We start from the raw sequence: 27,496 nt of genomic DNA, 5'->3' as shown, positions 1-27,496 counted from the left end.
ATTATAATAATCACAATCTAAATTACTCCTTTTACATTTAAATCCAACCACGAAAGCCGATGGATCGCTTCCCGCTGACCATACATACCGGTTCAGCTACTTACAATGTATACCGCTAACAATAGTTCATTAATAATTAACACTTATCTAAGGAAAACAATCGCCGACTAACAAGAGGCGTGCAAGCACATTTCGAAAGCCTAATCATTGTAATCAATTCAATTAAGTGCGTAAGACACGTTCCCGTTCTGAGTTGCCGTTATGTCAGCGACAGGAGAAAGGAATCTCGTGAGCTTATACCTAACAATGTGCTCAGAGAACTGAGTTAAATGCCCTTATATTCAGAGGCGTAACTAGGGGGGGGTTGGAGGGGGCAAGTGCCCCGGGCGCCGTCCAAGGGGGGGGCGCCAAAATGGGCAAAAGACTACCTCTCATCCTGGTAATCTGGCCCACAGCTCAGAAAAGCAAAGAGAAAGCCGATCTTTTAGGTACTCTTTTTTGCCTAGAACTCGACCTTAAAAGACGACGGTAGCGCCCTACCGCCCACCATCCTTCAGTGCGAATACTCTATGCCAGAAACTTCTATCAAGCAGAGGGATATTCGGTAGGAGTTGCTATGCTTTCATTTTATAAGGCGAGCGGGCCGAGTGCTTCAGAGAGTTCAGAGCTGTGTTCCGTGTTAGCGCGTCTTTTCCCTCAGGGGTCTCCTGTCGGGAAATTACCATTTTATGGACAGTCCAAGAGACTACCTATGCAAATGGATCCCTAGCCCTTTGTCCGGCAGGCGCATATATATGAGCCGTAGTAGACGGAACCTACTCCAATAGCTGCTGCTGCATATCTGTGACATGTTGTCTATCGGACGACAGTAGGTACGGGGATTCCTATATAGGCTGGTTAAAAATAACTACATTCCCGTTGCCAGGGAGGTTTTGGGATTATACTGAGCAACTTTTACTACGGGACCAACCCCGAAATCTCAAAAAAAAAAGTTTACCCTCCCATAGAAAATGGACCAACCAAAATGTATGAACCAGCCAAATTTTTTTTTCGCGACTGAGGGGTTGGTCCCATAGTAAAAGTTGCTCATTATAATCCCAGAACCTCCCTGGCAACGGGAATACAGTTATTTTTTAGCCACCCTGTATACAGGATGTTCTCTACCGCTCGTAGGTAAGTACAATGAGCTGTTGTCTGAAGAATTGTTTGACATGCTGCCTAGTTGCCAACGGTGACAGCTTGCCATCACTGCACCGCTCGCCGTATTAGGATAGGCAGAGTGTTTATCCTCACACCCTAGAACCTAAATGGTTGCGTACTGTGCGGTTTAAGAGGAATTCCTTCCACAGTGGTCGGGAGGAAATTTGTCGAAAAAAGGGAGCTCATTCCACAATAAATTGATTAAGTTCCTTTTTCTCGAGAGGCTACAGTATGGAGATCTCCAAAAAAGTGCATAAGTTTTAAAATGGTCGGCAACGCGCTTGTAACTCTTTTGGAGTGTAGACGTCCATATGATGCGGTGACCACTTACCATCAGGTGGGTCGTAAACATGTTACCCACCGATGTCACAGAATAAATAATAGTACTAGGTACAGAAGACTCACTCTCTAACAAAACGCGTCTGTCACGATCAGCGCAGATATGGCCGCTAGGTGGCGACAGCGCCACGCGCGGCTTATGGCAAACCCCAAAATTGGGGTCGAACGGATGGACTTTTAACTGCCTGTAGCAAAGCGACGAAATCGCGGAGTGAGCCACGCCTGCCGATGTATTAAAAAAACATATATACACTGTACTGTCTAAATTAAAAGTATATTTTAGTTAAAAAAAAGTAACCCTTTTGTAGTTCATTTCGTTTGTGTGGGGGGGGGGGGGCGCAAATTTGGTGCCTGCCCCTGGCGCCATATCCTCTAGCTACGCCTCTGCTTATATTGTCAGTGTGTTGTTGAAGTCCTTCGCCTTTGCGGCTATTCAGAGTAGGTAGTACTAGTATTAAAACACTTTATTGTACAAAAATCAAAACAAAACAGGAAAAATAACATTCATCACTAGTTAACATTAATTCTGAACGTTAATTTTCTAAATAGAAAGTATTTTTTTTGATATGGATATTGGAGCAAGTAGGCTTGACAACATTTTCTTTTCATATTTCTGTAGGTATGGGAATTGACATTTTCCATTTTAGAAATGAAATTTTTCTTTATTTCGTGTGAAATTATCCTGTAATTTCCAAATACTTTTCCTACTTTTTGGAATTTCAGCAACTTGTTTACCTATCTGTACTTACGGCCACTATAAGTTACAGAGTCTTGTATAAAAAGGTCCAGTATCCTCACCATGAGTTTTACGCGTCCTTATGGCCCCTCTACACGATGGGCCTACGCCGCGCCGGCCACTCCAAGGGACGCAGCCATGCGGTAGAATGAGATAGCAATATGAGTTGCTCCCTCTAACGCATAAATGTGTCCCTTAGAGTGGCCGGCGTTGGCCCATCGTGTAGAGGAGCCATTAAACGCTAGCGACTGCGTCAACTCAAACGCAGTGCACTCACTTACATCAATGTCAGTACAGTCACCAGCAATAATATGTTACACAACAAAGGCCGCAAAAATATCTGACACGATCTTATTTGTGGACTCATAAGAGCGTGTCACATATTTTTGCTGCCTTTAAAGAGTAACATATTATTGCTGGTGACTGTACACTGTCAAGCTCATGGTAAGGATACAGATGTTGTGCTACTGCGGAATACCCAAGGATATATGTGATTCAACAAAGTAAACACATGTGACTAAGTAGCAGCCAGATAATTGAACTTGCCGTTTCCTTTCTTACGCAACTGCGCTAAGATATAGAACGTTGCGCTTGCAAGACTTGCACGCAACTCAGGGCCTACCGCGAACGAAGTTCGTAAATTGCGGGCGTCTTTCTCTGTCACTAATTACGCCTTAATTAGAATGAAAGAGAAAGATGCCCGCAATTTGCGAACCTAGTTGTTCGCGGTAAGAGCCCTCTGACCCAAGATGTACGAGTAAGTACTTATAAAGAATGTTGCAGTTGCAAGACTTGCAACAATATTTGTCATTCTCGTGGCTACCCAAGTCTAGATTGTTTAGTTGGCTCATGTAAATATTATTTGAACTTACTTACTCGTATCTTTGTCACTGGATTAAGAACTCTAAACGTACGTCGATAGATGCTATGGAAAAAGTAGAGTAATCGTATTTGAAATGTATGACTTAGCATTATTGTGGTCTATATTTTCGTTGTCCGAGTGGAGTTACTATACAATGTTACGGTAAATACTGTCAGAGTTAGTAGCGATGCCACAGCGCTTTTCCGAAATATGTAGGTATGTTTTGTTTGTATTCGTATTAAGTATGTTCCACTTGCTCCAGCGTAGTGTAAGTAGTCATCGTGGTGTCAATATACAATACAAATCATTGTTTACTTACCACACTGACCCAGGACGTGCAAGTAGTAAGCCATGGGTACTAATAAGTGAGTAGGCGTTTCATAGGTATAGGTATTCACACACTTCCGGACTCGATCGTCGTTTGTTGACCGACTTCCAAATCCCAAAGGAGGAGGTTATCAATTCGGTTGTATGTTTTTTAACCGACTTCCAAATCTCAAAGAAGGAGGTTATCAATTCGGTTGTATGATTTTTTTTATTTTTTTTATTTATTTTTTTATTTTTTTTTATGTTTGTTACTCCGTATCTCCGTCATTACTAGATCGATTTTGAAAATTCTTTTTTTGATTGAATGTATATGCATACAGATTGGTCCCGTTTTTGTTAAAACCCAGTTCTGATGATGGGATCCATGAGGAATCGAAAGAACTCCTCAAATCTTAAAGGCATACATATAGTGATTTTTGGGTTTTTATCAACAAATCAAGCATATACACCCAAAAAAGTGACATTTGATGAAGTGGAACTGCTGATGATGATCAGAACGGAACTCTTTAACGACGCATAGTTCACGGTTGGCGATTTGTCCTCTTCGTTATGTTTGTTAAGCAAGTTAAGTTTTTAAGCCACATTTTTGTCAAGCTCGAGTTCTGATGATGGGATCCATGAGGAATCAAGGGAACTCCTCAAATCTTAAAGGCATGCGTATAGAGATTTTTGTATTCACACCAGAAAATCAAGCATTTTCATTAAAAACTGTTGCATTTGATGAAGTGGAACTGCTGATGATGATCAGAACAGAACTCTTCAACGACACATAGTTCACGGTTGGCGATTTGTCCTCGTCGTTATGTTTGTTAAGCAAGTTAAGTTTTTAAGCCACATTTTTGTCAAGCTCGAGTTCTGATGATGGGATCCATGAGGAATCACGGGAACTCCTCAAATCTTAAAGGCATGCGTATAGAGATTTTTGTATTTACATCAGAAAATCAAGCATTTTCATTAAAAACTGTTGCATTTGATGAAGTGGAACTGCTGATGATGATCAGAACAGAACTCTTCAACGACGCATAGTTCACGGTTGGCGATTTGTCCTCGTCGTTATGTTTGTTAAGCAAGTTAAGTTTTTAAGCCACATTTTTGTCAAGCTCGAGTTCTGATGATGGGATCCATGAGGAATCAAGGGAACTCCTTAAATCTTAAAGGCATGCGTATAGAGATTTTTGTATTTACATCAGAAAATTAAGCATTTTCATTAAAAACTGTTGCATTTGATGAAGTGGAACTGCTGATGATGATCAGAACAGAACTCTTAAACGACGCATAGTTCACGTTTGGCGATTTTTCCTTTTCGTTATGTTCGTTAAGCAAGTTAAGTTTTTAAGCCACATTTTTGTCAAGCTCGAGTTCTGATGATGGGATCCATAAGGAATCGAGGGAACTCCTCAAATATTAAAGGCATACGTATAGATTTTTTTGTATTTTCATCATAAAATCAAGCATTTACATTAAAAACTGTCGCATTTGATGAAGTGAAACTGCTGATGATGACCAGAACAGAACTCTTCAATGACGCATGGTACACGTTTGGTGATTACGAATTTCGATTTTGACTTGGACTGGGACCCGGACTCGGAGTCATACCCGGATCCGGTTCGGACCTGGACTCGGATTCGGACCCGGACTCGGAACCGGACTCGGACCCGGACTCGGATCCGGACTCGGACCCGGTCTCGGACCCGGATACGGACCCGGACTCGGACCCGGACTCGGACCCGGACTCGGACCCGGACTCGGACCCGGACTCGGACCCGGACTCGGACCCGGACCTTGACCCAGAAAACCACTATGATACCTTAACTAAATAAACAACTATGATTACCTACCATAAAATTAATGTAGGTATAAAGTACGATGATGCCAATCTTACTAGCCCCTCCCGCTTAAACCCCCGTACACCGCACGGCATGCGCCATTAAGTGGGTTAGGTTAGGTTTGAACTGCGATCCTCACAGAACCGAACAAGGATTAGGTTAGGTTAGAACTGCGAGCCTTACAGAAACGAAATGCTACTTGAAAAGTGGGTTTGATTAGGTTCGAACTGCGAGCCGCACAGAACCGAACTGCTATCTGAGGAGTGGGTTAGGTTAGGCTAGAACTACGACCCTCATGGCTCCTCTTCACGATGGGCCAACGCCGGCCACTCCAAGGGACGCATTTATGCGTTAGAGGGAGCAAGTGATATTGCTATCTCATTCTACCGCATGGCTGCGTCCCTTGGAGTGGCCGGCGTTGGCCCATCCTGTAGAGGAGCCATTATACAGAAGCGAAATGCTAGTAGAAAAGTGGGTGGTTTTACCTCCTTTTCTACATAGTGTACCATCTACAATAATCTTTCATCGGCCCCCATGGAAGTCGGTTTTTTTTTCTTAAAAATTATTATTTTTATTTTTTTTATTTTTTTTATTTTTTATGTTTGTTACTCCATATCTCCGTCATTACTGGACCGATTTTGAAAATTATTTTTTTGATTGTATGTATATGCATACAGATTGGTCCCGTTTTTGTCAAAATCCAGTTCTGATGATGGGATCCATGAGGAATCGACGGAACTCCTCAAATCTTAAAGGCATACATATGGTGATTTTTGTGTTTTTATCAACAAATCAAGCATATACATTCAAAAACCTCTCGGGGGAAGCCTATATCCCTAGAGAGCGTGTCCCCAGGTGGCGGATAGGGGAGGCCCTCCTGGTGGTCGGAAGAGACTACCAGAGGGCTGGAGGGAAATAAAATACCTCCCGCGGACCGCACAGGCCGGAGATGGACACTCCGCAAAAAACCCCGCCCACAGGCTTCTCGGACGTATTCGGAGTAGAGGCTGTGGGCGTGCTGCTGGCTCGGGCTGGAGCAAGCAGGAGGACAGGCGGCGGATGAATCTCTCGAGATCAACGGCGGCGTCCAAACCTTGCAGCAAGGTTACAGCTGGTGTAAAAGGAACTGGGGCCCCACTACACCTATTTAGCTCCAAGAAAGCCACCATGCAAAGTCAATCAAGTGAGCCAGTTCGATGCGATCCGGGCCCGACCCGGCGTCACGAGATTTCCGGGTCTTGTGATGGGAAATATACTACCGTGAGAGAAGAAACAGAAGATGCCAGGACAGGAAAATTCAACGGGGGATTAAAACTAATAAAGAAGAAGAAACAATGGTTAAAATTTGCGACGTGGAATGTAAGAAGTTTAATTAAACCAGGTAAAATTGAAAACACTGTACAAGAAATGAAAAGATTAAATATTGACATAATGGGCCTTAGCGAAGTACGATGGAAAGACAACGGAAAATATACTGCTGATGACACCATACTTTACTATTCAGGGAAACCCTCAACAGAAAAACATCATTACCATGGGGTAGGAATAATGATCAAAAAAGAGCTGAACCGATTCGTCACCAACTTTCTACCTGTGTCAGAACGATGTATTCTACTACAGTTAAGCGGTCAGCCTTTTGACTTGAACATCCTGCAAATTTATGCACCAACAGCTAAAAAAGCGGAAGAAGATCCTACCATGCTAGAAAACTTTTATAAGGAGATCGACATGGTTATGAAATCATTAAAATCACAACAACTCACATTGATATTGGGCGACCTGAATGCAAAAATTGGTAAAGGAGCGGTGGGTAAATATGTAGGAAATCATGGTTTAGGAGCTAGAAACGAGAGTGGAGACCGATTATTACAATTCTGCATGGAAAATGAGCTCATCATTGCAAACACATGGTTTGAGCATCCGCCCAGACGATTATATACATGGACGTCACCCAAACACACATCAGATAACATAGTGCGAAACCAGATAGACTACATATTGGTGCCTGCTAGATATAGAAACTCAATAGTTAATGTAAAAACATATCCCGGTGCGGATATTGGGTCTGACCATAACCCGGTAGTAGCTAAGCTTAATCTAAAATTGAAAATAGTTAAAAGGAACAATACACAACATGGAAAAATTGCAGTAGATAAGCTAAAAGACAGTGAAGTAAAATCAAAAACACTTGCGACAATTAATAATGAACTAAGAAGGCGCTTCCAAGATACCATTCCAAGCGATGGTACAATTATTAGTAATGAAGATATTTGGGAGAAAATCAAAACGACTGCTCTTGATACAGGTAAAGAAATATTAGGCTACTGGAAAAAGGAAACTAAAAAGCCATGGATAACCAAAGATATATTAACAAAAATGGAAGAGAGAAGACAGTATAAAGAAATAGATAGCGTAAAATACAAGACAATAGATAATGAAATCAGAACCAATATCCGGACAGAAAGAGACAAGTGGTTGGAATCTAAATGCTTAGAAATAGAGGGATTAGACCTTAAGCATGACAGTTTCAATTTACATAAAAAAGTAAAAGAATTCACTAATACAGGAAGAAAATTCACCACAGCAAGTTTATTTAACAATAGAAATGAACTCCTGATTGAAATAGATGAACAGAAAAAGGAATGGGAGACCTATATAACAACGCTATTTCAAGACAATAGAACCCGAATTCCTCCTACTATAACCGGAGATTTACAAGGACCATCGATAATTCGTAGAGAGGTCGAAAAAGCCATCAGTAGCATGAAAATAGGAAAAGCTGTAGGCCCAGATGGTGTGCATGTAGAATTAATCAAATTATTAGATAATTTTGGAATAGACATACTAGTTAAACTATTCAATAACATCTATGAGACTGGAGAATTACCTAACGACTGGCTGAAATCGTCCTTCTTGCCAATCCCTAAAAAACCCAATGCAAAAACCTGCAATGAATATCGTCTTATAAGTCTTATGAGCCACGACCTTAAAATTTTCTTGAAAATATTACACAACAGAATGTACAACAAAATTGACTACAGCATAGGGGAAACTCAATTTGGATTTAGAAATGGACTTGGAACCAGGGAAGCTCTGACAGCAATCCAGGTAATCGTACAGAACTGCCTAGAACACCAAAAAGACGTATATGCGTGTTTTATAGACTTCGAAAAAGCTTTCGATACTGTGAACCACGAACAACTGCTAGAAGCTATAAATGGCACAGATGTCGACAACAAAGATATGAGAATTATCACGAATCTATATTGGAATCAAACAGCACATATCAAGGTCGGACAATCTGCTACAAAAGAGTTGAAAATTCTAAAAGGTGTACGCCAAGGCTGCATATTATCTCCAAGCCTATTTAACCTTTACTCAGAACGCTTGTTTGTGGAAGCATTGGACGGTATTGAGATGGGCATAAAGTGTAACGGAAGATATATCAACAACATAAGATATGCAGACGACACTGTAATACTAGCTAACAGTATAGAAGAACTACAACAGCTATTGGACCGCTTAAATACCAAGGTAAAACACTACAACCTTAAAATGAACGTTAGTAAGACCAAGCTGATGGTAATAAGCAAAACAACATTTCCAACAGGCAGGCTTCTGATTGATGGTAAACAAATAGAAAGAGTTTCTAAATATAGGTACCTGGGCTGCTGGCTGAGTGAAAACTGGGATCCAGAACAGGAAATCAGGGTGAGAATAGAAATAGCCCGTAGTGCTTTCATTAAAATGCAAAAATTGTATACCAATAAAGACATTAAGCTAAATTTAAGGTGGAGACTAGTAAAATGCTATGTATTATCCATACTTTATTATGGTGTTGAAACATGGACCTTGAATAAAAAAATAGAACAGAAAATAGAGGCCTTCGAAATGTGGCTGTACAGGCGTATGCTGAGAGTATCATGGACCGCAAGAATAACGAATATAGAGATCTTAAAAAGAATGAAGAAGAAGAAGGAAGTACTAGCCACAGTTAAGCGGAGAAAGATTGCATATTTTGGACATCTATATAGAAATGAAAAGTATAATCTGCTGAAAGTTATAATAGAAGGAAAAATAGAGGGAAAACGGGGAAGGGGAAGAAGGAGGATGAACTGGCTCGACAACATCAAAAAATGGACAAACATCAAAGACGCGGCCACGCTAACAAGACTGGCCGAGAATAGAGAAGACTTTGCAAAGGTGGCCGCCGACGCCCGCTAGGGCATGGCAGTAGAAGAAGAAGAATTCAAAAACGTGACATTTGATGAAGTGGAACTGCTGATGATGATCAGAACGGAACTCTTCAACGACGCATAGTTCACCTTTGGCGATTTGTCCTCTTCGTTATGTTTGTTAAGCAAGTTAAGTTTTTAAGCCACAATTTTGTCAAGCTTGAGTTCTGATGATGGGATCCATGAGAAATCGAGGGAACTCCTCAAATTTTAAAGGCATGCGTATAGAGATTTTTGCATTTTCATCAGAAAATCAAGCATTTTCATTAAAAACTGTCGCATTTGATGAAGTGGAACTGCTGATGATGATCAGAACGGAACTCTTCAACGACGCATAGTTCACGTTTGGCGATTTGTCCTCTTCGTTATGTTTGTTAAGCAAGTTTAGTTTTTAAGCCACATTTCTGTCAAGCTCGAGTTCTGATGATGGGATCAATAAGGAATCGAGGGAACTCCTCAAATCTTAAAGGCATATGTATAGAATTTTTTGTATTTTCATCATAAAATCAAGCATTTACATTAAAAACTGTCGCATTTGATGAAGTGGAACTGCTGATGATGATCAGAACAGAACTCTTCAACGACGCATAGTACGTGTTTGGTGATTTCGAATTTCGATTTTGACTTGGACTGGGACCCGGACTCATACCCGGATCCGGTTCGGACCCGGACCCGGACTCGGACTCGGACCCGGACTCGGACCCGCACTCGGACCCGGACTCGGACCCGGACTCGGACCCGGACCGGGACCCGGACCCGGACTTGGACCGGGACTCGGACCCGGACTCTGACTCAGAGACCCGGACCTTGACCCGGAAAACCACTATGATACCTAAACTAAATAAACCACTATGATTCCCTACCATAAAATGTGGGTATGATGATGCCAAACCCCTCCCGCTCAAACTCCCGTACACCGCACCGCATGCGCCGTTAAGTGGGTTAGGTTAGGTTTGAACTGCGATCCTCACAGAACCGAACAAAAGTGGGTTAGGTTTGGTTAGAACTGCGAGTCTTACAGAAACGAAATGCTACTAGAAAAGTGGGTTTGATTAGGTTCGAACTGCGATCCTCACAGAACCGAACTGCTATCAGAGAAGTGGCTTAGGTTAGGCTAGATAACTACGACCCTTACGGAAACGAAATGCTACTAGAAAGTAGGTACTGGTTTTACCTCCTTTTCTACATAGTGCACCATCTACCATAATCTTTCACCGGGCCCCATAGAAGTCGGTTTTTTTTTCTTAAAAATTATTCTACTTGACATGGGCTTACTGCTCTAGCGAAATAGCAACATGAAAGGTTTACACCGTCTTCTTGCTGATTATTCATTAACATGATCGCAACGTCGAAATGGGATACTTACACGACTTGCAGTGGGAAACCAAGCAAGCAACGTTTTTTGGATGAAACAGCCGGATGGTTGCCGTATATTACTCTGATGATGGATGGGATAGTCGTTCTGTAGCGACGGGGTGAGGACAAATGTTGCTGGAGATAGAAAAGCGTGATACGGACCTTATGGAAGCTCTCTGTATGTCTAAAGGGGCCCACAGATTATCAGTTCACCGGACAATATCAGCCAGCTGTTAGTTGTTCGGAACTGTGCGGACTAGTATCTGTGGGCCCCTTAATAGGACTACAAGAACTCACTTGCTGACGCTTTCCTTGTCGTTAACCAGCAGTTTGAGCAGCGTGGCGTTAGCTTCTAGAGTCTTGTAGCGGCTATTATTTTTTTTATTTTATTTTATTTTATTCAAACAAAATTTTATACAGTCTGACAGTATAAACCAAATCACTGTAACAATTTAGAGTTTACTTATACGCTACGGTACACAACACTTTACAAACAGTTTTATGAAATACCACTACCATCCATCGCCTCGCAGTACCTCAGGCAGATACTACATACACTTGCCCATCGACTTGCAAACAAATCACATTCAGGAGCCCATGACAGAAGCGCGTTTAGAAATTTTAGAGCGCGAATGAGAGGAGATTTTAGGTGTGCTGCAGTACGCGTTGCTGGAACTGCAAGAAGGTTATGGTGTCTAGGCCTAAGTTCCTGCTTGGATAGGAAAGGCACAGAGAGCCTCACTATCTGTGCCACTAGGTCAGGGCAGTCGGAATCTCCGCGCAAGGTTCTACAAGCCACTACCAGAAGATTATGGTTCCGCCTCACTTGCAGAGAGTTGAATCCCAGGGATCCTAACAAAAATTTTGTAGGGTATAAAAATGGATAGCGCTTGTAAACATTTTTGTACAAGAATCTTAGAAATGCCTTCTGTACCTTTTCTAGAAGCAAGGCATACGTACTTTCAGCGGGACTCCACACTATGCTAGCGGCTTCAAGCTTACTCCGAACAAGGGCAGTATAAAGTAATTTAATTGCCTTTGGGTTGTTAAAGTCGCGAGCATTCCTAATGATGAATCCCAGCCTTTTAAAACAGTCGGCAGCCAGAGCCTCAATATGATCACGAAAAGTAAGTTTGGTATCAAAGATAACGCCGAGGTCTTTTATAGTACTTACGCGAGTTATTACTTCGGATCCAAGCAAATATTGGGCGTGAAGTGGTTTCAATGAGCGAGTATAGGATAAAACACAGCATTTGGAAACATTAAAAAACAGTTTATTTACTGTGCTCCAATCGACTACAGCCTCTATGTCCGCCTGCATTGCCTCGCAATCTGCCACTCCTTCTATACCGCAGATAAGCTTCAAGTCATCGGCATAAAGAAGGCATCTTGCGTGTTTCAGCACAAGTTCAAGATCATTAATCATGATTCCAAATAAAAGCGGGCCAAGAATAGATCCTTGACTAACGCCTGATCTTGTTGGATAGATGGAGGATATGAAACATCCGTGCTTTACAAATTGTTGCCTACTATGCATATAGCTAGCAAACAGTTTATCTTCTTCCCAGCATGCTATCCCGCTCTAGCCAGACAGAGTGAAGTATGAACGGTCTACTCACTTGCTGACGCCATCCTTGTCGTTAACCAGCAGTTTGAGCAGCGTGGCGTTAGCTTCTAGAGTCTTATAGCGGCTATTATCTTCTTCCCAGCATGCTATCCCGCTCTAGCCAGACAGAGTGAAGTATGAACGGTCTACTCACTTGCTGACTCCATCCTTGTCGTTAACCAGCAGTTTGAGCAGCGTGGCGTTAGCTTCTAGAGTCTTGTAGCGGCTATTATCTTCTTCCTCTTGAGGCAGGTTGGGCAACGTACTGTCTTCGAGGGCTGATGCAGCCAAGGTCAAGGGAGCTGTAACAATAGAAAAATCACATAAACAAGAAACTTGACTATTATGAAATCACATTTCGTGAAACCCATTTTTAATTATACTTAGTTGAAATTTTTTAAGCTGACCTTTTCGGTCTACGAGAGCTTATACTTTTCTAACGGTCAGCTTAAAAAAAAACAACTATAAGCAGCCGTATTTTCAGGGTGCCTAGCCAAGGTGGCCATCGCTTGCGCTACGACAACGAAATGCCGTGTGTCTCTCTATCACACTTCTTAGTGCGAGAGTGACAGTTGCGTTTGACTCGCTACGGAGCGTAAACGATTAGCATGTTGACTACGCACGCTCAAACCCCTAATGGGTGAAAGTTTTCGATTCTTACGGGAATGAGATCGCGGATCGAGGCTAGTATCCAGTATAATATATACGAGTGAGAGAGATATATATCTATTTGGAAAACGCGCTAAATTATCAGCGACTAATGTTGCTGACTGTACTTACTTACAGTACACAATAGGTACACAACAAACGTTAAACACATTGTGAGTTGTGAAGTCACTATCCATATTCAATTACACAAACGGGTCTACCGCGATATAATTTCATCTCCGTTGACATTTGTTGGGACGTCAGTCTTTCCGTGACCACAGCTGGTGCAACTCAGCTGAAACGTCGGAATTAAAGGTAAAAACAATGAAATTATATCGCGGTAGACCCGTTTGTGTAATTGAATATGTGTACAAAACGCGAGAGTTTAAAGTGTTATAAGTCACTATCCATTGTACCTTTACAATATATTTATTATACGGTAAAGTACAAGTTTTTATAGTAGTTCTCTGGGAAGTAGTTAAACATAAACATACAACTTTACGTCGGGAAGTTATTTCTATGATCCATCTAAGATAGTTTACGGAACTATAAGTTATTTTAATACTTCCGTGATGCATTTGTAAAATTGCCCGTCTTTCAAACATGAAGGCCAACTGAGACTGAGGCGAGTAATTTTTTTATATAGGTAATTAAATTAATAGGTAGGTATTATGTATATAGATAAAAACGTAATAACATTCGATGAGGGAAGTGGGTAAAAAAGCAGTTTGATATATAGTAACAGCACCAGTCATGGGACATTTAAGAGGGAATTTGGAGTATTTGTGATATTTCCCTAATACATGTGAATGGTCTACCGCTTAGCGTATTGAAAGATGAAAGTCCTACCCGTCTTTCATGTTTCAGGCGTGTTGTATCAAAGATACTGCAATGAGTTTCCACATACTTAACAAATTAAAACTATGCTATTTTTCTCCAGTCATGGACACCAAAGCTCCAGTAATGGGCCCCCCAGTAATGGACACTGCTCTATCAGTATAAAATATTGAAATAGGTCATCAGATCTGGTCCATGTTATCATAATATTGCATTATCATCCGATTTGCATATTTAATTACGAATACAAAATTTCAACTCAATCGGAAAACGGGAAAGTGGCTCAAACTCGGCTACCAAGATTTGACCCACACTAAAAAACGATATTAATTTATCAGAAGTCCGAGCATACCTCCTGGTTGACATATTTCGTAACTACATTTTACTTCTGTATTGTTTAAACATGAAATGATGGCATGGCAAGCATCATTATGTAAATTATCCCATTATAGGAGGTATGCAGTTTTACAGCTCCTATAATGGGATTGGGCCAAATACCACTATTTTTTTACATCTGTGGAGTCACAACATAGTATGTTGTATACCTTATCTCATGGTAAATGCAATTAACAAAACACATTCTAGTTTTCATCAAGTATTAATTAATTAAAATTTAATAAATTAACTCACCTCTCTTAGCGAAGTTGTTAAGAATTCGTAGTGGTATTTTTTTTCAGTGACACGACAACTTTTGGGTTGACGCCAATTTCTTAAAAAACAACCAAATTTAATAAAAATTCAAACTGAAACAGCTCTAGGACTCTTATTTATGATAATATACAGGCAGTGTTTATAAGCTACTTTTAGACACTTATTTTACAGGATTTGTGGTTTTTTGTCCCATTACTGGTTCCACGCCCATCATAGGGTACACTACTATATGTAAATATTAAATAAGTACAAAAACAGTAAGTACTATGTATATACCTACCTACCTATATAATTTAAGTAGATTCAATTTTTTTAACAAATAACGAGTAGGTATTTCAAACAAAAGTTACCAATGCAAAAAAAAGTTGTCGATGCACCAAAAAACCACCGTTAACATTTTTTGCATTCACACTCGAGGGCCACGACCTTCTTTTCCTTAAGACCTTACGTTTTCTCTTTAAAAATAAAATAAGTATAACTACTCTTAATTAATTCAGCATAATATTGTGAAACTTCTAATTATTGGCGGGCTACATAGCTGTAAAAGTACAAGCATTTTGAAAGCCTAAATATTTTATTTCTTACTTATTCATTATCGTCAAAAATATTTAGTGCAAGTAAACCAGTGGCGTAGCTAGAGGATATGGCGCCCGGGGCAGGCACCAAATTTGATATGAAAGCATAGCACCTCCCGCCGAATATGGTACTCTCTGCTTGGTACTTTCTGGCATAGAGTATTCGCACTGGTGCTAATACCGTCGTCTTTCAAGGTACCTAAAAAAGAGTACCTAAAAGATCGGCTTTCTCTTTTGAGCTGTGGGCCAGATTACCATCCGCATTTCACACTTCACAGTGGTGGTAAATATGACTGACGAAAGTATCCCTGCTGTGCCTTTGGCAAGGCGGAGAGGTACTTAGTCTTTTGCCCATTTTGGCGCCCCCCCTTGGACGGCGCCCGGGGCACGTGCCCCCTCCAACCCCCCCTAGTTACGCCACTGCAAGTAAACATTACTCGTATACACTAATACTGCACTGGATTGTCTTTTAGAAACTAGTATTCAAAATCCGACTCTATTCCTTAAACACAAGATTCAATGTCGACTATTACATGAAACGAGACCGAAAGCAGTTACAAACACCTTACTTACTTACTTTAGACTGTCGTGTTGATAGAGTCAATCAAATACGGATGTACTTTGGCCTTTTATAACTCGTAAATATGGTTGTTAGGTGCATTGGGATAAGTTCGGCAACAAGGTTATTTTGAAAATATTCTTAAGTATGAGACTCGAGGAAGGACATGATAGTTTTTATCAAACATCATCATCATCCCATGCACAAGAAGTTGAGGAGGAAAGCTAGTATTTCGTCAAATATTGATGTATATTGCTTGTTTTAGAATTGTCTCTTAGAGTTGGTGGTTTCTGTACATGAATCACTTATATGGAAGTTGTTGACTTCAGTGCGGTTTAAGGTTAGAATACGATCGACTTCTTAGTACATATTATGCTAATATTAGCTTAATAACAAAAAAATATCTTGCAACTAACTACTTAGCTTCTGACAGTGACTTTGTCTGCGTGCAAAGATGATTGTGATAAAATTATCCTATGTCATTCTCCGGTACTTCTACTTATTCTACATATGTACTTTTATTTAAATCGATTCCCCGGGACTTTAACTACGTATATACTATTCTACATATGTACATTTATTTAAATCGGTTCAGCGGTTTAGTTTGAAGAGGTGATAGATAGAGTTACTTTCACATTTATAAATATTTAGTAGGTAGGGACTAAATTTTAGTTCTATCTAAATTACCTTCTACTAGAACACGCTGATCGGTATTAGGGCTTAGCATTCGTACATTATTTGGGATTATTAACTCCATTTTCGAATTCACCCTAACGCACCTATTTGGTGCTACAAGTTATCAGTAAGCAAACAATCCCGACACCCCAATCAGTAGGTCAGGTTAGATTAACGGTGCTTAAATCCGGTTACATTAAATGTAACCCATGGTTCACGTTTGACATGTGTGAATTGGTAATGTGATGTATGAATCATCCTCTGACACTGTTGAATTTAGCTGGAGGCTTATTCGACCGGTTTTCTTGACGGCTTGTGGCATGCCGAACATATGTATGGCCAGTTGTGAAAAGTGATGAGTATATTCACGCTTACGTTTTGAGAAATTGTGTTGCCAAGGGGCAAGTTTTGTGGGTAAGAAAATTGCGATTTTACAGAACTTGCGATATTTATTCTATACCATGTACCTATTACAGTCACCAACAGATATATCGGAGCGGCCAAGGTGCTCACAAATATCTTCACAAATCGAGAAATTACATTAAGCTATCTTTTAATTTATTATAGGTACCACGATGGTGAAATAAAATGAAAAAGAAAACGGCTGCCGTTCCCTGTCCATGCCTATAATAGGCTAAATTATTACGGCAGCATCAAATTACAGCATGTTCAAAAACCTATTAATGTGTGTAAGTACAGTCGCCATCAGATATATCGGAGCGGCCAAGGTGCTCACAAATATCTGAACACGCCTCTATTGTCAGGGCGTTAGAGTGCGTGTTCAGAGGGGCTACCGCGAAAACCGAAATTCGCAAATTGCGGGGATCTTTCTCTTTTACTCCAATGAAGGCGTAATTAGAGTGACAGATAAAAATGCCCGCAATTTGCGAACTTCGATTTTCGCGGTTATAGCCCAGATATTGTGAACACCTTGGCCGCTCCGTTATACCTATCTGATGGCGGCTGTACTATACTTATACAATTAATGCCTTGAGAAAACCTTAGTGGAAAGCTAATTCCACAACCATTGGCGGTAACGTATCGTTATCAGGATTCTTTGTTTGAAAGTAAAACGAGACTCGTTTTCAAGTCTACGACTTCACTCACTTATCGCGAGCTATTACATGTAATTGGTTTAGTAGAGCCTTATCCGTAATGGTCCCCATTAGGCTGTCACCGTTTCCTACGATCACTTAGTTTACAGGCCTGTGCTCAGAATAAAAATCGTAACTTGGATACTTGTAGAACTCGCAATAAGCCCGCATGGCTTTGCCATTTTAAATTTCAAAAAACAACAACAAAAAAAATTGTCTGAATAATTACCGAACCTGGGGCCAAATTCGACATGTACAACTGTCAGATTTTGCATCCACGTCAAATCAACAGTTGATTTTATTGCATACTGAGTGTTATTCCATCAACGGTGGATAATATCATTTGGTACAACCAAAACAAAGGGGGGTTCGGTTTGTTTTGCTTGTCACCCTAACTGTGGATTGTTAATGTCAAATTTTGACATTGTACGTATTCGAGAACTTATGATTTTTCCCACATCAACGGGACATCAACACGATACGTCAAACGTCGCTTGTCGAATAGGGGTCCTGCAAGGCTATGATGGTCGACTGGATAAATGATATGGCTGTATAAATGATGATAAAACTGACATTTTATCCAGTTTTTATTGATTTGTCGTCTTTTCCACTTTTGACAGCGATAGTCGTTAAATGATTAACTGCATAACATGGTCGTTGGATAATATGTCATTTGTCTACATTTCCACCTTAAACTTAGTGGATAAGTGGATAAGTTAAATGATATAAATGCCACTTGTCTAGCTTTATACAGTTTTATAACATTCATACCGTTTTGTCCACTTAGACAACAATACACGGTAAATGGCTACGATTGTTGGATAATTAGACATATAGTCGACTTTTGACGGCTAGCCTTTGATTAATTTATCGTAGTGCTCACTGGGTCACGATAAGCGCCGTTAAGAAGCTGTGATTAGTCTTAACTTAATTGATTCATTTGTATTACGAAAATTAACTATGTAAATTGTATTGTTTGTATTTTATTGGACTTAAATCGTACACATTATAAGTCTATAGCATTCGCTAACACACTTTCATGCATCTAACTTAAATAGAAATGGCTTAACTGTGGTAACACAATGGAATCAATTAACTTTGGACTAATTACAGGTACTTAACTATGTACAAATTTTTTGCACTTCACTCATAAGTCATAAGTGCTCTTGTGGTATATAAGTGGTGAAAAATGCAATTTCTTGAAGTTAAAATATCAGTAGGTAAGTATCTGTTTTTTTTCTTAAATATAATATATACAATTTGAACTTTGAATTAAATTTGAATTTACATATCCGCTGCACACTTTTCTTGGTCCGACTCTAACTCATTTTGAAGTGTCATTCAATTGGATACTTTGTACTTGTACAATATGTTCTACAATTGTTAGATTTCAAAATGAGTTACTGCTCTTAATAAGCACGGCAGAATTATTTATTTGATATTGACAGATTACCGTATTTTAGGTTAATAAGGTGATGACATTACAAGCAAATATCAGCAATCGTGAATTAAGTATTGTAGCCGAGTCTACTTTAGTCCGATAATGTATTAGCTTATTTCAAAGACTATGAATTCTAAGTACTAGAAATAAAGTAGATTTTGCGATATGATAATGACGGTAAAATTTGAGGCGATGAAATAAGAGATTCACATTAAAAAAAAACCTTATATAAACTCAATTAGAATCTATATTTCAAAATCTTAAACCATCCAATAACTTTTAACTATCAATGTCACATGTGCATAAGTGGTGTGTGCGGCATGTCATTTAGCCAACTATTCATTAAAATACGCTTTAAGTAAACTTGTTTAGAATTGATTTTTCAAAAGCTCAAACTATGAATAAATTTAACTGTCAATGACATATCTAGATAAGTGGTAGAATGTGGTTTAACCATCTTTTCTTTAAAATACACCTTAAGTCATCGAGTATAAATATGATTTTTAAAACCTCACAACATGTCACGCTATCATTAGTCACATATACGTTATCGTAGCGAACTATTAATTAAAATACGCTTTAAGTAAACTTGTTTAGAATTGATTTTTCAAAAGCTCAAATCATGGATACGTTTTAACTCTCAATGACATATGTGGATAAGTGGTAGAATGTGATTTAACCATCTTTTCTTTAATATACACCTTAAGTCATCGAGTTTAAAATTGATTTTTATAAACCTCAAAACATATCACGCTATCATTAGCCACTTATACGTTATCCTCGCGACTTTTTACCGAATTATATCATTTATCAGATAGTCGTCATATCATGCATTAATTGATTAATGATACGGTGACATAACCATCATAGCCCTCCTGCTTAAATAATTCACTACAATCTTTGAGAAATTCGAACTGTAAAGACGACAAAATTTAAAAGTGGAAAAATTACTGTCTTGGTTTAGGCTTGACCCCCCTTGACCCATAATATGGTGGAAAGATTTGCTGGCTATGGATGATGATATGATGATGTTATGGTGGCTCAGATGGCAGAGCGCTGGAGTATCGATCCAGAGGCCGTGAGTTCAAGTCTTACCCAAGACAGTCATTTTTCCACTTTCAAATTTATTCTAAGCTTAATAGCACCGTTCGCAGACATTTCTGTTTATTAAATATCAAAATTTGTAAAGCAGACAGCCGTAGATGGGAGACGCTGTTGCTCTCGTTATGTTAGTATCAAATCAAATCAAGATATTTTAACGCCGAATAGCCTTCCTGTCCGTTTGGTATGGCAAACCGTCTGTGTTTTCTTGTCAGTCGATTCTTCAGTTTTCTTGCAAGGTATTGCGGAAATGTATTTTGTATTGCGATACACTTTTTACGCGATTGCGCCGTGGGATAATGTACGGGACTTTATTGTTTAACAAGACCGTGTATTGCATTGCAGTTATTACAACATTTACAACATTGTAGTTTGCTGTATGTTCTCTTTGCTTAGCGAGCTTAGGTAGACAAGTGCATGAAATGTAACGTCGAATCCTAATAATCTAGGGCTTCTCTTTCCTGATTGTGTCCTATAGGTGTAAGGTATACAGTCACCTACAATAATATATTACACAACGAAGGCAGCAAAAATATCTGACACAATCTTTTTTGTAGAGCTAGAGCGTGTCACATATATTTTTGCGACCTTCGAAGAGTAACATATTATTGCAGATCCACCGATGTCAAATTTTGTGTAAGAAACTAAGTATTCGTTTTTACGGTTCCGTACTCAAAGGGTAAAACGGGACCCTATTACTAAGACTCTGCTGTCCGTCCGTCCGTCCGTCTGTTACCAGGCTGTATCTCACGACCCGTGATAGACATATATATGATACCCGTGATAGACTAGACAGTTGAAATTTTCACAGATGATGTATATCTATTGCCGCTATAACAACAAATACTAAAAACAGAATAAAATAAAGTTTTAAGTGGGGCTCCCATACAACAAACGTGATTTTTGAAGTTAAGCAACGTCGGGCGGGGTCAGTACTTGGATGGGTGACCGTTTTTTTGCATTATGGTACGGAACCCTTCGTGCGCGAATCCGACTCGCACTTGCCCGGTTTTTTTCTCTTAGGGATTCTGACAGCCCCGGCGTAGAACACTGAATACGACCTATAACCTACTAAGTGCTGCTATTTTGAGTGTTCTCCGTAGTCCCATATTATATTTAAACGCTTGGTCGGTGCGAGATACTCGTTTCAAACATGGGAATAATCCTACTGATAACAGTAGGTATTATTACTATCGCCTACAATAATTATACGGTTTTTCATCCTAAAAGGCAAGGAAATCTCGTGTCCTCTAAATGGGTCTTTACATTACACGTACTAGTTTATTTATCGCAGCATACTTCAGTAATTCAGTAATTAAGTAATTTATTGCTTTCATAGGTACAATTAGGTCTTACATTAGAATGGTGAATAAGTTATGAACCCTGTAAGGGCACTACAATTTAAGTATGTAGCTTACAATCTAACAATAATATTAGGTACGTAATATAAACTTAATCGCAATATAAATAATTATGGAAATATTACATTAATACCTAAGCGATGTGAACAACCGACTTATCTTAGCGATCAATCGTCATTGTCTATTTCCAAGGTGGTATTGCGATATCCATTTAGTGAGTCAATCTGATAATTTGTGCGAGCTATCGAGACTATCGAGTAATTGACCTGTAACCCGAGAATCGATTTATAAATCGATTTAGACTAATCGCGATAGGAGAGGCTTGTAGTATTGCACAGGCTCTGCCTACGAACTGCTTTGGCAAAGTACCTTGTTATTGCATAAGAGATCCTGATTATTATAATCTACGTTCACTACGCAGGAGCTTTATATCCTCTAGCCGCCCAGACGTCAAAACTGGTCAGAACAAATACAAAACTGGTCAGACCACTGACTAACAGGCCGCCGGACGGTATCGGCCTGTCAGTTAGAACAAAAATTTGACAGTTCCGAACAACTGACCTAAACTGACCGGCCGATATCGTCCGGCGGACTGTTAGTCAGTCGTCGGTTTAGAATGGAATGTTAGACTTTTTACAGGTCTCTGGACGGCTAGAGGATATGTAATATGTGAGTAGATTTGTGATCAATTAAAAACATTCTCATTGTATCCAGGAATAGGAATCTTGGAAGACGACAAAGGAGGCCTGCAGTAATACATGCAAGGTTTGCTGGGGATGATAACTTGATGACGTTTCTGGAGACTTAGCCATATTTGTATATGCGCAGTTGCGCACGCGCAGCGACGCCATTTTCTATAGCGTTGACACTGACTAGCTGGCCCTTAAATGGGCATTTCTCGCTATAAAAAAGATAAATGTAATCCAGATTGCCAGAGCCATTGTTCGACGGCGACGCGCGCTCCACCTGTCGGAAGGCGGCCGTTTCCGCGTGCAGGCGAACCTGATTCATGAGAGGATTTTTCAACTACCAAGGACATATTAAGGACTACATTGTAATCAAATGTTTGACTTTTGAATAAAGAAAATAATATATTATTCACAATGTGGTCTGTATTTTCTACAAGCCTAAACTGCGTCAGCGGGTCTAGGTACCGCGACCCAAGTTCAACGTGTTGCCTCCCTCTCACACGTACGTACTAATTTACAAGTGCGACACAGAGGCAACCCGTCGAACGTGGTGCGCGGTAGACCCTCAGGAGTCACTAAGGCCCACTTGCACCATTCCACTAACCCGAGGTTAACCGGTTAAACCTGGCGTTACCATGGTTACCAGTACAATATATTTAATGGTGCAAGTGGGCCTAAGTCAGTTACAGAAAAAAAACACTGATTCGAAACCTCAAGCATGCAATTCTTATGAATGATGATAATAAAGAGTCCTGTCCTTTAGGCCTGAGGGTGCATCTGTATTTTGGACTCTACCAGTAATAATAAGGTAGTCAAGTTTGAGAGTGAGAAATAACAAGTAACTACCTAAAACCTTTGAGAAACTGTATAAACTACCAATAACTTGATTAACGGCTCGATTCGGAAAATGAATAAGATCTCTACTAGACCTCAGCAAGTTACGATCATAGACCTAGGATTCGCTTGCGCTTGACAGACAGCTTAAGTGTGCGAAAGGGAAGCCATCACGTATATGAACATCCCATAAGTGCGAAAGAGTCAGACTACCAATGAGAAAACGTAACCACTTTTGAGTTTGACGACGGCCGCGGACGGCCAAGAGCGTATCACGGTAATTTTCAAATTGAAAAATATACACGGATTAGGACGAAAAGTATTAAATAAAGTAATTCAGTGAAGATGGTGTCTTGTAGTGTGCCGGATTGCAGTTTTACAGGGCCAAATAATCCAAGCAAATACTCATTTCAGAGGATTTATGATATTCCGAGCGAAATTTTCATAGCGATATTTTGTCAAATTAACAGCGTAAAAAGTGTAAGAAGCCGGTTCATTATAAGTTTTTCTTTAGTTCCGTGCTAATATTTTATCATATTAGTCAATAATTTAGAATATTTTGTGTAAAAACATAAACTGTTAGTTTACGCTAGGGCTTGACAAAATGTTCATATGACAGTATCGATAACTTGTCGGTATATTAATAGCTAGAGTCTGTGCGGAAAAAGAAGAGTTGTGGAATGTATTGAGCCCCATACATTCCACGACTCTTCTCTTTCCGCACAGACTCTATGTAATTATTTCTTCACAAGACATCATTAAGATATTATCTTTTATAACCGACTTCAAATAATAACGATTGTTATACTTTTTTGAAGGTGTTCATGTTTAGCGTGTCATGATAACTTCACTTTCCAACACAGTAAGAGTTACATTAAGATAAGTCTGCAACGATTTTTATGGCAAACGCAGTGCAAGTGTTATTTATACGTCATAATGTCATAGAATTTTAGGGTTTAAAATAACACATTTGAAAAAGTAGTCGATAAAGCAATCAAACATCGACAGATTATTAATATGTTGTCATGACATCACTATTTTTGATCTCACATAGACAATTTACGCACACACTTGCATTTCATTTTTGGTCACACTTTTGAAGATTGAGAGTTGTTCTTTGTCATATAATTCTTTGGTTACGATATGGATAATTTAAAGATATTTGTAAGATGGATATGTCAAATTTGACGTTTCTGCGATTCTAGAGGTCCTCTTGAACGATTTCGACAAGTTATGACTTAGATATCCAAGTCACATCTAGTCGATATCTAATGTAAATCTAGTTGATCTCTATATCGTCTCTAGATCTTGTGATTATCTCGTTTCCCGAATACGCGTGTACGGATAAGTACTGTTTTAAAACTTCTTTTTAGGTTTCCGTACCCAAAAGGTAAAACGGGACCCTATTACTAAGACTTCGCTGTCCGTCCGTCCGTCCGTCTGTCACCAGGCTGTATCTCACGAACCGTGATAGCTAGACAGTTGAAATTTTCACAGATGATGTATTTCTGTTGCCGCTATAAGAACAAATACTAAAAACAGAATAAAATAAAGATTTAAATGGGGCTCCCATACAACAAACGTGATTTTTGACCAAAGTTAAGCAATGTCGGGAGTGGTCAGTACCTACTTGGATGGGTGGCCGTTTTTTTTTGCTTTTTTTTGTTTTTTTTTTTTGCATTATGGTACGGAACCCTTCGTGCGCGAGTCCGACTCGCACTTGCCCGGTTTTTTTTTGTAATGTGCGCTTAGCTTTTTTGTGAGCAGATTTGATGTTAATTGCTTAGCTACGCTGGAATGATACTCGTATAATTTATTTTCTGGATTTCCCATATTCGAAAGAAAAAGTACTCTGCCACTGCCATTAACTAAAATCGTCTCTATCGTTTTTTGATTGCCGGAAAATCGTATAACGACCAGCACCGCTAACCTCATGTGTTTTGGCCATTAAGTACAACATAATGGTTATACAATGGACTCAGGCCTCTCTGTCGCTAAAATATGCAAGTGAGATAGAGACAGACAACGAAATTTCATATTTCTTTGTTCGCGGTAGACCCTTAGATGGGATTCTCTCAGTTGTGTTGAGTGGTTTACGATCCCACGAAATCTTACTAATCGCTTTGAAGAAGATGTTATCTCAAATTCAATTTCTTTGTAACGAGGCAGAACGAATGTCAATTTGTACGCTCAAAAGTCCTCCGTTTTCTGAATTGCTGCAAGACATGCATGCTGGGGCCAAATTCGACATGTGCAACTGTCAGATTTCGCATCCACGTCAAATCAACAGTTGATTTTATTCCATACTGAGTGTTGATTCCATCAACGGTGGATAATATCATTTGGTACAACCAAAACTCAACTCTAAACTAAGGGTGGTTCGGTTTGGTTTGCTTGCCACCCTAAATGTGGATTGTTAATGTCAAATTTTGACATTGTACGTATTCGAGAACTTATGATTTTTCCCACATCAACGGAAGAATAACACGATACGTCAAACGTCGCTTGTCGAATAGGGGTCCTGCATGTGTATTCATTTATATTACTTAAGATCCCAAGAGCTTGAACTTTCTAGTTAATTTTAAAATCAATAGCATTAACGAGAGAAATTATAATAAAATACAAAGTTTTCAACAACAATACTATGTAAAGGAAACAATGGAAAGTAAATTTACAAATGTGCAAGTTGCGAAAGTTTTTACAGTTATTATATTCTTTGTTGAGGAAAACATACGTTTCCAAAAAAGTAGAAAAGTTTCAAAAATGACGAAATAAAGAAAGGTATTCATTTTGCAAACAGGAAATTTCTTGAAAAAAAATGGAACGAAAGTTTCTCGTAGGAAATTGAAAACTTTTTGAGATATTCCCTGTAGAAATTTTCATATTTTTCGGTGTTTTCCGTCGACATATAAGATTAAATACAAACGAAAAATTCGTCAGTATTGTTTAAATAAATATTTACCGCCATAAGGCCCATAAAAGTCAACTAAGCAACGTGATAAATGACATTAATTTTTCCATCCCGGTAAACGAGTTCCACCAATTGTCAAGGCTAACAAATGTTAATTTAATTCTGACTTCGCCATTGAGCGTAAACAAAACATTCAACTATCGGTAAATGTAAATATACAGCCTCTTAGGTTATGTTATGCTTGAAGAACCAACAGTTTTAATGAAACTTAAGAGAAAAGTTTACGACCGGTTCGCCAGACAAACGTTGTCCCCATTTTCCTCTCTAGATATTGACATAATGGAAAATACTTTTACACAATTTGATGTAGGGCTATGCCTTTTGGTTTGATTTTTTAAAATTTTTATTAGTGAGTTAGGAGCGATAACTGCGAATACGAACACGCAAATGCGAATACGAACTAGATTTTTGGAAGCCCCTACTTAATAATTTACAAAATACAATAATTCAAGGGGGTAAATTTAGTTGTAGTTAATATATTGTGTAAAAATATTGTATTATAGGCATAATGTCAATATCCAGGGAAGAGAGGAAAATAAGAACTACGTTTGTACGGAGAAGCGTCCACTTTCCTCTTAATGTATGTTATTATTTACAAAGATAATATTGAGATACCAGAAATAGGAGGTAAATTTACTCGACTTAAGTGGGTCAGACGAGTGGGTGCGCCCGTGTGAGGGAGAAAGCCATTATTCTTTTTTTTTCGATAAGCATTTAGTAACGTTTCACTTTAAGCTAAGTGTTGGATTTATTTTTAACGTTAATCCACTGACCTAGAGTTCTCGTTTAAACACAGACTACTGATGAGTAAAAGTCGCAAGTAGGTGCGACTATAATATAAGCACAGAAAATACCTAAAAGTACAAACGTACAGAAAGGACACTTGCTACAAAACGGAAATTAGACAACGATTCAGGGACGAATTACGTATCCCTTTCTAATGTATGGCACTATACCTATCGGCTATTTAGGGTTGTCAAAATTCAAGTCATTTTCTTATCTGTGGTCGTGCACGCAAAGGGAGTTCAAGTTGTATCAACCCTAATAATTGCTCGTGGCCGAGAATGCCCGAAGGCAGTAGACGTGTCTCCCCACTGGTATAAGTAATAAATACCTAAGCGCCACTTGCACCATCCCCCTAACGCTACGTCTTACGTAGGCGAACAACGCGCGAACGCGGCGCGGCGCGGCGCGGCGAAATCAATCCTTTGATGCCCATAGAAGTGTCCTACGTAAGCGATCTCGTTGCGAACGCGGTGCGGCGCGATTTGCACGCGAATGTCAGGCGGCGCGGCGCGGCGGCGGCCGCTTTCGCCGCGCCGCGCCGCGCCGCGTTCGCGCGTTGTTCGCCTACGTAAGACGTAGCGTAAAGGCTCCTCTTCACGTTGGGCCAACGCCAACGCCAACGAGGGACGCAGCCATGCGGTAGAATGAGATAGCAATATCACTTGCTCCCTCTAACGCATAAATGCGTCCCTCGTTGGCGTTGGCGTTGGCCCAACGTGAAGAGGAGCCTTAACCCGGGGTTTAACCGTTGACCAAGTGTCAAATTGTACTGGTAACCATGGTAACT

General features: G+C 39.6%; 1 protein-coding gene across 1 annotated transcript in view; it reads right to left on the bottom strand.

Annotated features, from left to right (window-relative positions):
• The window catches only part of LOC134664272 (uncharacterized), a 49,825-nt gene that overhangs the window by 8,865 nt on the left and 13,464 nt on the right, over window positions 1-27,496 (bottom strand). The window contains exon 3 of the mRNA XM_063520822.1: window positions 12,642-12,789. Within this exon, the coding sequence (XP_063376892.1) occupies window positions 12,642-12,789 (148 nt within the window). The remainder of the gene's footprint in view (window positions 1-12,641; window positions 12,790-27,496) is intronic.

Source organism: Cydia fagiglandana, chromosome 5 (assembly GCF_963556715.1).
Source record: "Cydia fagiglandana chromosome 5, ilCydFagi1.1, whole genome shotgun sequence".
In the NCBI taxonomy this organism is placed as follows: Eukaryota; Metazoa; Arthropoda; class Insecta; order Lepidoptera; family Tortricidae; genus Cydia; species Cydia fagiglandana.
Note: the sequence above shows the minus strand (reverse complement) of the source record. Positions and strands in the feature narration are given on the sequence as shown.